Source organism: Centropristis striata, chromosome 21 (assembly GCF_030273125.1).
Source record: "Centropristis striata isolate RG_2023a ecotype Rhode Island chromosome 21, C.striata_1.0, whole genome shotgun sequence".
NCBI classification, from domain to species: Eukaryota; Metazoa; Chordata; class Actinopteri; order Perciformes; family Serranidae; genus Centropristis; species Centropristis striata.
The window spans coordinates 24942854-24956087 of NC_081537.1; the positions used below are offsets into that span (position 1 = coordinate 24942854).

General features: G+C 39.1%; 1 protein-coding gene across 1 annotated transcript in view; it reads right to left on the minus strand.

The window, feature by feature from the left end:
* The window catches only part of LOC131959164 (PH and SEC7 domain-containing protein 1-like), a 69357-nt gene that overhangs the window by 23517 nt on the left and 32606 nt on the right, over positions 1–13234 (minus strand). The window contains exon 8 of the mRNA XM_059324266.1: positions 3038–3081. Coding sequence (XP_059180249.1) covers positions 3038–3081 — 44 coding nt within the window. The remainder of the gene's footprint in view (positions 1–3037; positions 3082–13234) is intronic.

Consider the following 13234-nt stretch of genomic DNA (forward strand, 5'->3'; position numbering starts at 1 on the left):
TGTGTGTGTGTGTGTGTGCTGTATGTCTGTGTTTTTATCTGTGTGTGTGTGTGCGTGAGTGAAGAACATGTGGGTGCATCCAACTGCACCGCTGAGAGAGTGGCCGTGTCTGTTCTCTGTGGGGGTGTGAAATAACATCCATCGCTGGGCTTTTTGTGTTTGTGTTAAAATACTGCGTGCCCACACAAACACACACACACAAACACACACACAAACACACACACACACACACACACACACACACACACACACACACACACCTGTAATAAGATGCACATGCCAGGTATCACATATACCATTTGTATTCATGTAACGGTTTGTTTTAGTGTCTGAACATCACACCTCAGGTTTTTTTGAGCCTCAATCTGGAAATAAATTAGTAAATCAATGCTGGACTTGTCTATATTTAGAACAGAGTCTCTTTATTTACACTATAATGTAAAACACTTCTATCACACTGAAGTGTTTGTGTGTGCGTGTGTGTATATATATATATATATATATATATACAAATATATATATATACACACACGCACGTGTGAGTGTGTGTGGATTTCAAGCAAAACAACTCCCTTTATGTTCCTTTCTCAGTAAGTAAACAGTACGTTTGTATTTTTATTTACATTAAATATTTGCAAGTTAAGCAATAAAAGTTTTAAATTTTTTAAACAGCAAAATAAGTAAACATATTTCTTATTAGATTGCTTCATTAAATACTATGTTGAATACTCTGTAACTGAAATATCTAATACTTGTAGCTATAATTTTATGGAAATTTAAAAAAATATTTTTACTGTATTTTTTCTATTGTATGACTATATTTCTTATGCACCAAAACCCCAAAGCAAATTATTTTGTACATGCAAAACTACTTGGCAATAAATCAACTTTTTTAATTATGCACAAGAATACCAGATAAATTATATGTGCAATTAATCTGTTAGAAGAGAAGAGAAGAGAAGAGAAAAGAAGAGAAGAGAAGAGAAGAGAAGAGAAGACAAGAGAAGAGAAGAGAAGAGAAGAGAAGAGAAGAGAAGAGAAGAGAAGACAAGAGAAGAGAAGAGAAGAGAAGCAACACGTTATCGTGCTGTGATTAGAATCTGCAAATTGCAAACGCACAAACCGACGGTAAACATTTCCCAGCAAGACAAACAAAAGCAGCAATTTGCAGCCAGAGAAGCGACACACAGCTGAAGAGTATCTGTCACAGACTGTCGCAGCTCGTGTTGTGATCTCAGTCAAGTGAGTTAGCAAGTGAAAAAATGTCCTCTGTGTGATGAAATATGCATCAACTCAGCGCGCTGGGTGTGAAAGTGGTGGCAAAAGTGACACTGTGCTCTGCTTCCAAATAGGTTTTTTTTTGTATTTTCAAAAGCAGGAGACAGAATTTACTCTACTTCACTGATCTCGGCCAGCTGAAATATTAAAAATGAACATGTGCAAGTCTGTGCTGCCAACAGCTGAGAGAGCAGACTGCTGTGGGCTGAATCTCTTAATCTGTAATTCGTTTTGTTTGGAGGTGGATTCTCTGTTTACGTGTCTAAAAACGACATGTCGTCTGTCTGTCCCCCTGCACGCCCCCCCCTCCCCCCCCTCACGCGGTGCCAGTGTTTAAATAGCTGTCTATATGTCAGCGGAGATGTTTGAACTGGATTGCCTGGCTCTCTGCGGATCTCCTCCTCGATCTGCTCCTCTCTGACCACTTTTATTCGGCTGCTTCGGGAGCGCTGCTGCAGCTATTTTTGGCGAGGTGGTGGGAGGCTGTGGTCACACCTTTGCACAGGATGCAGGTAAAGAGCCATTTAAACTGGAGCCTCGCTCTCTTAGTCATTGTCTCTTTCTGTTTTTTTCTTCCCCTTTATATTCACATGTACGGCAGCCAACATGAAGCCTTCATATAAATAAATTCCCTGTGTACACTTGTGCGTACAGTAGCTCCATCTGTGTGAGAGCTGCTGAGAACACAGGGAGGAGAGAGCAATGCGGTCGCCATGGAGTCGTATCCATGCTGCTGTAGCTATGGCAACAAAGCTTGGAAAGCGAGTGACTTAATTGGCGTCTCCGAGGCGCTCCGGATCCGTGATCCAGAATAGCAACCCTTGACACACTAATGTTTCCCTCACATGCCAGACAACACTCACGTCATTAATGAGGACGCTAACAAGCTAATCAATAGCCCTTATTGTTTCCTGCCCTTCAGGAGAGCATGTGTGTGTGTGTGTGCGTGTGTGTGCGTGTGTGTGTGCATGTGTGTTTAGCATTGAAGAGACAAAGGACAGAAACAGAGTCACAGAGTCACAGAGGAGGAGAAAATGATGTAAATCTGTTACTTATGTATTTATTTATATTTTTTAATTCTTCTCGACTAGGACTTTTCATATTACATTGTATTACCACTTTATTATAATTTATCAAAAATGTTTAATGTGTACTTATAAACATATACATTATTGATTTTTTTTATTGTATTAACGTTATATTCTCCTTTTAATTTTTTAATTTTATTTATTTTATTATGGTTTCTTTCCCATTTAAAAAAAATGTTTTGTCACTTATTTTTGATTTATCTTAACTTACATTCCTAGACACTTTTTCTATATTATTATATATTTTATTACTGTTTTATTATAAATCCATTGTTGCTTTTAAATTACAGCATTGTTTGTGGTTTTTATTCTCATATATATTTTCTCGTCTACAAACCACTCTCTTTTTATTGTATTTTTTCATTTTATTACTGTGCTAGTATAATTTAATTTAAATTCCTACTAAATCTACTAGCTCCTTTTTATTTTTTTAAATGTATTCTATTAATGTTTTTTTTTTTTCAATTTCTTTATGTTTTGTCATCAATTTTTTTTAATTTTTTATCTTAATGTATATTCCTGTCTGCTGGGACCCTTTTTCATTTATTAATTTATTTATTTACACTTCTATTTTTCCCATTAAATTGTTGTACCCTCCACAGAGTCTCAGAGGAGGAGAAAAAGATGTAAATGTAGTTTCAGGTGAATAAAATCAACATAAAGTGACTCACAGCGTCCACTGCAGCTTCTGGTTCTTGATTGAGTTGTAGAGCGCCTGCAGAGAGAAAACAGGAAAATCACATTTTCAGACAAACATGACAGACAGCAGCTCCATTCAGCAGGAGGGGAAGCTGCACGGTGAGCAAACTCATTCAATAAATTGTAGTCAGAGAAATGTCATCCGTGTTCACGCTGCTCAAACTGCCCTTCAGCTCAACTCGTTTTCTTCTGCCAAACAATCCATCAATCGTCCAATCAGCCAACCACACAGCATCAGTTACACAGCCATTATCTGCCGAGCACCGCCGTACATGGAACGATGAGCCGATCAATCGCCCCCATAAATAATTTAGACTTCCACGCAAAACGCATCGACCAAAATTAAGTTACAGCTTTAGAGCATGAACACAAAAACCCCTGAAGGAATAAAAAGTGAAACAAACTGCTGATCAGCTCATTAATCAGCTGATGAATTAACTTGATGAACATGTTTATCAACTCAAGATTTTTTTTAATTAAAAAAATGAAATAGGGTAAGTGTCTCCGATTCATTTAACTTTATTTTTATTACGATTTTGGCTTCCAAAGATAATGAAAACAAGATAATCGAGATAAAGCTTGTTCTGACAGAAATATGATGAATATAGTTGATCAAAAATAAATGTTGAATATATATTTAGATGTTTTCAGTGGGTTGTGGCAGTACACTACATTTTTTTTTTAAATAAATAAAATATTTTATGTCAAGTAGTTTTAGTAACTTGTAGAAGTTCTCCAACGTTACAACAAAGTTTATATTATTTATTTTGATACAAATTAATTTTATTATATATTTTTCTTAATATTTAAATATATAGTATTCTGTAATATGTATTTTATCTTTTTATCTTATTTTTTCCCTTTACTTTTTTTTGCAGTTGAATTTTATTTAAAAATGAGAAAAAATCCAGTGTAAAATATTTATTTTTATCTAATTTAATTGTATTATATATTTCTTATTATAATTAAAATATATAGTATTATATCTTTATTTTATCTATTTATATTATATTTTTCATTTAATGTTTTCCTTAATGGAGACATACTGTGTTACTGTAAAGGGAGAGCTTCTTCTGTATAAACAGCTAATTTAGTCTTGTGCAGTAGCATCAACACCAAGTGAGCTACTAACTTTATATCCATCAAACAGTTCTGGATGTTTCTTTTTTGGGTTATCTTGATTTTCTTTAGAATCCATTCCAACTTGTTTGTTATTGGACTTCCTTTCACTTCTTTGCACCAGTTCTGTGAGCATTTTTTTGGGTCATTGTTTCCACTCTCGGGAGAAAACGCTCTTTTACTTTCATTATCGTCACAATCAACGGAGAAAAAAACCCCAGCAGCATAAGAGAGGAGAATAAAAGAGAGAGTTTAATGAGGCAGCGGGTCAGAGCTGCATCTATAAGACCTGCGTTCACTCTACAGACTCGACATGAAGCCATCAGACTGTTTGAGCCGCAGATGGAGGCGGCTGACAGACAGCAGTGACAGCAGAGGTGATGGAGAGGACACTTAGAGGCACTTCATCACCACCTCGTTCACCTCTGGGTTCCTGGCAGAGCGGCTCCATACGTCCGGTCCAACCATGACCATAATTGCCATGTGGGGGGAAGAAACCTCACTCTCAGCTAAAATCAATCATTTCCCATTACATTCCTTTGATTAAAGAGCCGCCACTAATGGTCTGCACTTGGATGCTGCTGTTTTAGACTTCCAACCTATTATGAGTGTGATTTTGTTGCATTGTGACTTTTAGTCAAATGAAATTGGATTTATAATGGGGTTTGATTCGCCGTGCCTAATCAGGTTCATTCCCAGAGTTTTCTTTGAAACGGGGCCTAATCAGAAATACTTCCATGAATATTAACGACCATCCAACCAGCACCATTGCAGATTTAGTTTCCATACAGTAAAAATCTCATCATGTCTCAAACTGAATGTGCTCATACATTTTAATAATCAGGAAATACAGCGGAGCTTCCCGGAGTTGGGAGGTTTCAAAGTGGAAGACGAACTGCTTCTGTAGCACAAAACATCAAATATTACATTTGTAAGCTGTTAAAAAAGTTCACTGATGTTCCACAACAGCAACATGTTCCGTCTACAGAGGTTCATTTTGTGTGAGTGAAGAAAACTGATTAACTTTAATAAGATCTGGCAATAAAACTCTGAGAATCTGTGCACAAGTTTTTAATTTTATCAGCCAATTAAGCAGCTGTGATTTGTTGTTATCAGCCTCATTAATACAGATTAGAAGCTGCTGGCTGCAAGTACTACTGAGAGTGTAACGGCTCATCGATCTGGATCAATATATCAACTCTATGATCAACAATCCAATATCACTGATGCAAATTGTTATTCATGCAATTTTGAATTTCCTACTTTATATTTATTCTTTCTATTAAAACCAATAATTTTTTTTGCATTTAAATGACTAGAAGAGCTCAGTAATAAAACTGTCAAATAATATTTTTGTTGCCTTTGATGATTTGATACAAATGTAACTGATCATATTAAATTATATCGTCTCATATCAATCGCAGGCCCCAAAATTAATCCTTTCAAAATCGTATCGGCAGACTTTGTGACATCGGCAAATTTTCAAATGTTGTCCAAAGAAACAATATAATATCGTATCTTGCTGAAACTTGTGATTTGACACCACTGCTGCACGTTTTACGATGTCACTTCCTCCTTCGCTCCTCAAGTAATCACTTTGGCCACTAGAGGGCAGCACCTAACAATAAACATCAATATCGAAGTCAGTTTAAAATACTATCAATCGCCTCCTGAACCTACTAGAAGATCGCACCAGCTCCTTCTAACTCATGTGGCTGATAACCACTGATAACAGCCATTAAATCCCAGATGCAACAGCTGAATGTTTTTGGTCATTCTGAATTAAAAAAAGTGTCCAGTTTAAGGATTAGATATCTGATCTTTGTACTGCATTCATTTAAAGGATTTGCAAATAATTGCACTCTGTTTTTCTAAGGTTTTTCACAGTGTCAAAAAGTTTTTAGACTGGGGGTTGTAGACCTTTGGAGCCTGAGCAGAGTTGATCAATCATTTTTGAACAGGCTTTAGTTGTACGGAGATAAACAGAGGCAGAACATGCTGGCCGAAATGCAATTTCTGAACCCTAAAATGTATCTTCATCCATATCTGTGTCTGACAGATTAACTCCAGCTCCATTCTCGCTTCTCAAGTTGTTACTGAGACTGAAAACTATGACCGGTGCACAGGAAGTCTTGGGCCGGATATCAATTTTTTTGGCTTCACCGGCACCCAGAAATAAAAGCTATTGCCTCCAGAGGCTAAACTGTCATCAGACTGATAGCTGATGGGTTCGGAGATTGCAAATTCAGTAGTAGAGGTGTTATTGATTAATCTGTAGAATGATTGTTTCAATTAGATCAATAAAATGGTAAAAAATTGAGGTTAAAAGGTTAAAAGATAATGTTAGCAAATATCTGATTGCTTGTTTTGTCTGGCAACCACTCCCAAACCTAAAAGATGTTCAGTTTATTATACATAAGACAGCAAATCTTTACAAAAGTGCTAGAAATGTTTGGCATTTGTACCTTAAAAATGTCTTTAACAGTCCAGACCGTTGTCTGTTAATTGATTATCTGTAATTATGAAAATAACAATACATTTTTCTTGTGATTAATGTACAAATATCCATATATTTCTATACTTTTCCCAAGCCAACATGGAACAGATTGAGTGTAGGTAGAACTGTGTTACAACTGAGTTTATTCCTGAAGAATATTTTAGAGAAAACATGTCTTAATGTAAATCCTCAGGGGGGAAACACAGTATCAACAGCAGAAAGACTCTGAGGGTTTAAAGATAGAAGACTGAAATAAAAAAGCAGGTAGATGGATGGAGGTGGAGCATAAATCAGACTCATTCAGTCTGGAGGCTCATTGAGACAAGGATGGATGTTCGTCACCTTCACCTACTTGCTTCATCAACGTCACCAAGTGCCAGCAAATGAGAGCCATTAGCCTTGAGTGGTGGCTTTACACAATGTGCTGTACTGAGCTGGCAGTCAACCAATATCCTCCATCAAACACTCTACACTCCATATGTGGATGCACACAAGCAGCTCTGATGGTTAATCAATAATGCAATAGTAGTTTCAGAATGTGTAATGCAATAATGGTTTTAATTAATAACAGTTAAATAAGACGGGGCTGCAAGATATTCCCAATGAAACCAGACAGAGTGACATTCAACTGGTTTCAGACTGACAGCAAGTTATTTAATGTTATGTGGGGTAAGATGTCGTTTGTTATGACATGTGCCATACAGGCGTGAAACAAAGCATGACAGGAAAGTCGAGGGATTAGAGCTGCGTTATCTCCATTGTTGGTTTATCTTTTAATCTGATTACGTCTCAATTAACTGATTCGTTGTTTGGTCTAAAAAGTGTCAGAAAATTGTGAAAAAGGTCATTTGATGTTTCCCAAAGACCAGGATGACGTCCTGAAAAGTCTTGTTTTGTCTCCAGGTCAAATATATTTAATTTACTGTATAAGAGGAGTAAAGAAAACCGGAAAGAAAAACACAGATTAATCGACTAATGACAACTAAAAAGTGTCAGAAAATGGTGGAAAATGTCAATTAGTGTTTCCCAAAGACCAAGAAGACCTCACTTAAATCTCTTGTTTTGTCTTCAATTCAAGAATATTTAATTTACTGTCAAAAACTGGAAAATATGTACTTCAAAGAAGCTGGAATCAGAAAAGTTTGAACTTTTTACCCCCAATTAATCAATTAACTACAATTTATTGATTAATCTTTGCAGCTCTAATGGGGATTATTTTAAAGATTTGTTGATCAGATGGTAAACAATGTGTGAAAGTAAAAGTAAACAGGAACTGTTTTCGGTACCTTTCTCCTCTTCCGGGCCTGCGGGTGATTCTGTCCGTCCTGTGCTTTCCCCAGCAGGTCGGGGAACACGAGAGGTTTGAGTGAGCGTGAGCGTGGGGTTCTGGGGTATCGGAACGGGTCCATCATCCGGAAGTCCCTTCCGTAGCGCACGGTGCAAAGAGAGCGTGAGCGCAGGCGCCCTGCCGAGTGCAGGCTGTTAACACCGATCATGTTCAGGGACGACGGTGCACAGAACCCGAAAAGAAACGCTGGACATCCAAAATGTGCCTGAATGATTCTCAGTCGTTATTTTTAAGTCCTGCAGAAAATAAGTTGATCCAGAGAGATAAAAAAGTGTGAAAGGACTGTCTGATTTGGACGCGGTCCAGTGGACGCTGATGTGCCAACAGACAGCTGAAAGTGAATTCAGCTGTTACAGAAAGCAGCCGGTGATCAGTGGAGACCGCGGAGGGAGGCAACACATCATCAGGCTGCTGTCAGCGGCGATCAGCAGGCTTCAAGCCCCAACAGTCTCACCCCTGATAGTCTTGATCAACGCCCACCAGGCAACACCGGGGTGCCCACATGACGCTGAATTATTGACGAGGCAGCCATGTATTATACATGTACAGAAACGGCTCCTTTGCTGCAACTCAGGAAGGCGAGACTTTCTTCTGTAGGTGACGACAAATCCAGCACTTTGCTTCCAGTGTGAGAGAGCTCAGTCTGTGAGGCTTAATGGGAAAATAAACTGCAGTTCAAGGCAGTTAAATGTGCAACTTCTCCAGGTGACAGTGTGTGGAGGTGATGGTCTCAGCGGGACACGAGTCGCTGCCAAGTTAGCCAAAGGTGACACCTGTCCAGATGCCACGTTTTAGAGAACGCCAGCGACAACACACCAAGGGGACAAATCCTTAAACCTGCACTCACAGGTACACACTTACACACACTAACACACACACAGAGGGACCCAAGCTGACACTCTCACAGATGGTATGAAACACTGGCAGAGGTGTGAACGGACAGCCAGCATGAAACAGATGGGTGCAAAATGCAGAAACCAAGAGGTAAAAAACACACACACACACACACAGGCACACAATATGATCTTTATGCTTATATGAACACAAACAGAGAAGAGACACAATAGCAGGAGATGCAGAGGGGAGGGAGGAGGGAGGGAGGAGGGAGGGACGGCCGCCTTCGGACTTCAGAGAAGGGAATCCAAAGAGCACACTCGATTTCGTCACAAGCCCGAAAATACGATATAAATTAAAGAGAAGAAAATACTACATAAAAGAAAAGAGGCGGACGAAGAAAAAGGAGAGACGGAGCAGTGAACGTTCCTGTTGCTCCCACTGTAAAATGGATACCATCAGTTTTTACAGTCACAGTGCTGATTGCCAGATTATCTCACTTCTTCCTCCTGCTGTCTGTCCATGTGTGGAGGTCCGCTGTCATTGTTTACCCCCTCCTCTGTGATCCACTTCTCTCAGTCAGTCTTTTCTCTCTCAGACTCTCTCCTCAGCATCGTACGTTCGGCGGGTGTGGGTGTTTGAGGGGAGGAAAATGCAGCTCTCCTGCTGCTGCCGTCTTTCATGCCTTCCTTGTCTTTGCGCGTTGTGTGTGGATGCCCGGTTTATCTATCTGTTGCAAATCTCTTACGTCCAATCCGGCGCTTGTCTCGCTTCCTTTCTCCCTGCTGCCGCTGCTCCTGCAGAGAAGGAGGTGGAGAGGAGAGGAGAGCTGCCTGTCTGAATCGCAGAGCGAAAAAAGACGCTGATAGGGACGGTACTCTCCCTCTCTCTGCCTCCCTCTGCCTTCGCTTCGTCAATGCGTACCTCCCTCCCTCCCTCCCTCTCTTCTCTTCTCTCAGTCATTGCCAGCAAATCACAGTCTGCCTCTTCTACACACACACACACACACACACACACACACGCACACAGGAAGGCGAGGTTACACACACATGCATGCTTTTTTAAAAATATACTCGCAACGGCAAATTAGTATTCAGTGGTGGTCTTGTGGGAGAGACTCGTAAGGTGAGAGGAGGAAGAAAAATGCAATAAAAGATTGGCAGCACGGGGACAGTGTGAAAAGGTGTGTGTGCAACCAGGTGTGTGTGTTCATCAGCACCGCTGCTACTGAACTGTGAATTAAAGGAATAGTTCAACATGTTGGGAAGAAGACATGTGAGCTTTCTTTCAGATGATGGTGTTAGAGGGATTTTTTGCCTTGCAGTTTGCATGCAAGTTGTGCAGCAGGATCACATTTGTGTTTGTTCTCGTTGATATGCAGATTAATTTAATGCACCGAAACCAAAATAACGTCTATTACTGCATTTTACATGTTCAGAAGACCTAGACACCTCGGAAAAAAATGAACGTGGTGGTGGATTCATAATATAATCCGGAGGTGCACACAGCTCTGTGAGTTTCATCACCTTCTGCAGGAACTGTGTCTGGATGACTGTTGGTACAGCACCAATACATCATTATGTACCCAAAATGAACACATTTTACTGTGATTAAATTGCAATAAACAGATCATAGGGTTGCCAAAATAACATAATCAGAGGCCGCAGAGAGGCGGCTGCTGGGCTTGTAACCATCCATTAATTATTGATTTTAAGAGGTATAATATACCTTTATGTCCAGTCTTTATGCTAAATTTAGTCCTAATTTATGTCCTGGCAAACATATTATGCTCATTTTAAGGTTCATAATTGTATTTTGGGTTTCTACTGGAATATGTTTACATGCTCTATTGTTCAAAAAACACATTTTTCTCATACTGTCTGTGTGAATATACCTGCGCCTGTCCCTATAAGAATCCTTCCTGAAAATGCCCAGTCTGCTCTGATTGGTCAGTGTCTCTGCAATGTCATTGCAGCCGGGGAATTACTGTAACAGCACCGTAGCAGTACACATAGCAAACATGGAAGTCTCACTTTTTACAATATGGGACCTTTAAATAATTATTCTGGGCCCTTTCAGAAGCAACATTGTTAGCAAACATCTGACAGGAGTCTCTGTCCATCTGAATCTAAGTTTAATGTTCATCTTGCTTTTGGTCTCCACCTGCATCTAATTAATATATTGCACAAGTGTTTGTTGTTTGGTGCTGAGCAGCGGTGTACAGTGGGTTTATCGGATCTGTCTCACTGAAAACAGCTTCCTGCTGCAGCCAAAAACAACACAGATGAGACTGAATCCAAACAGTAAAGCTGTGAGCTGGAAAGCTAAAACACAGAGCTGAAAGGTGCTAAAATGAAAGGGCAACTATGTCAGTTGATATAGAAAAATAGAAATTATAGCTGTATAGCTACCGACATGAGATTAGCATGAATCTCATTCTCGGAGAAAAAGCAAGAAACTGTTGCTTTAAATGCTCTACAAAAAAATCAGAATTATTCAACCACATTCACACTTTGATTCTGCTCAAATGTCTCTGATGATTAGTGTTTTTGTGATTAATGTGTCTTTACAAAGACCCACAATAATCAGCAATATGCCAACACACGCCACTTCATCACAGCACGCACATTTATGCCATTTTTAATAAATTATGAATGTTAAACCACACATTTTCTCAGCATTCAGTGAAACTATTCACAATCATATATCAAATTTAAAAAGCAACCAAACATAAAGTGCCATAAAACTGACATGAAGTCAGATCTTCTAATCCCTCTCCATGTTTACAATTATCAGAAAAATAAACGAAAAACACACCATAAAAGTGAAATGGAAAAGTAAAAGGAGGAGACAGAGAAAATTGAGCGTCTGACCGAAATCTTTGCTTACGAGACAAAATGAATGAGGTGTTTTCCCCAAGAGAAATCTGTCGGATAGAATTATTGACTTCAGACGGAGAAACAGGGACAATGTGAGCTTCGGGACTGTGACCGCAGATTTAATGACTGTGTCAATCACAGACCAGGAGCATCGATCGCAACGATTTTTAAGGTCTATCGTCAAAACAAACCAAAAGATTCTGAGCTCAGTTTCACAACAGTGTCCTAAATGTAATGTCCATGGTTATCAAAATGTGAGATTTATAATAGAAAAAGTGATTTTAAGACCTCGATCTGTGAAAAAAACTTTGTCAATGTTAAAAACAGTAGATTATAAAATATTTATTGTTGTGCTGCCTTGCAGGCAACTTTGCAAATATTGTATGCAGATTTTTTTTTCCCTGTCCTGCAAGCTAACATGACCAAAACAAAGAATTAGACATTTATTGATGTTTAGAATGTGAAAAACAGCAATAGCTTAAACGCGTGACATTTCATCCCATTATTCCACGTGTCTCATTTAAAGAAATCACCAAAAATAAAGCGTTTGCACCAAGCAGATCCTGTTAAAAACATTAAATTCTGCTCCTCAGAGACACTGTGAAGACATGATTGATTCTGCGGAGACCAACGGTCACGTGACAAATATTCACTGAGAATCTGTTTACACAGAGCAGAGAGGAGAGGACAGGAGAGGCTGTTTACACAGAGCCAAGAGGAGAGGACAAGAGAGGCTGTTTACACAGAGCCAAGAGGAGAGGACAGGAGAGGCTGTTTACACAGAGTAGAGAGGAGAGGACAGGAAAGGCTGTTTACACAGAGCAGAGAGGAGAGGACAGGAGAGGCTGTTTACACAGAGCAGAGAGGAGAGGACAGGAAAGGCTGTTTACACAGAGCAGAGAGGAGAGGACAGGAGAGGCTGTTTACACAGAGCCAAGAGGAGAAGACAAGAGAGGCTGTTTACACAGGGCCAAGAGGAGAGGACAGGAGAGGCTGTTTACACAGAGCAGAGAGGAGAGGAAAGGAGAGGCTGGAAACATGACAATACTTCAACATGTAGAATATGTAGAGAAAACTGGTTTGGTCATTTTGTGTCTTTCTTGTCATTTTATGTCTTTTGTGTCTTTTTTGTGTCCTTTTGTGGTCATTTTTCGTATTATTTTGTGTGTCTCTTTGGTGTCATTTCTGGTTATTTTGTGTTTGTTACAGCATTCGTGACACTTATGATTCATAATTTATTTCTTATAACTCACAATTTATCAGAGAAATTCAACTTTTTATGATTTCTGTCATTTTAACTGTGTTATTCTGCACAAAGACATGTTTGAGTTGTTCTGATTGTGCTGATTCCATAGAGCTGCAGGACTGATAGATTTATATAGATTTTTATATATTACAGTGAAAAACGTGGCACGGGTTTGTAAAATGTGACAGGAGCAAAAACAAAACAGCTTGGGGGTTCAGAGGGTACGCTGTTCTTTTGTTGTTGTTA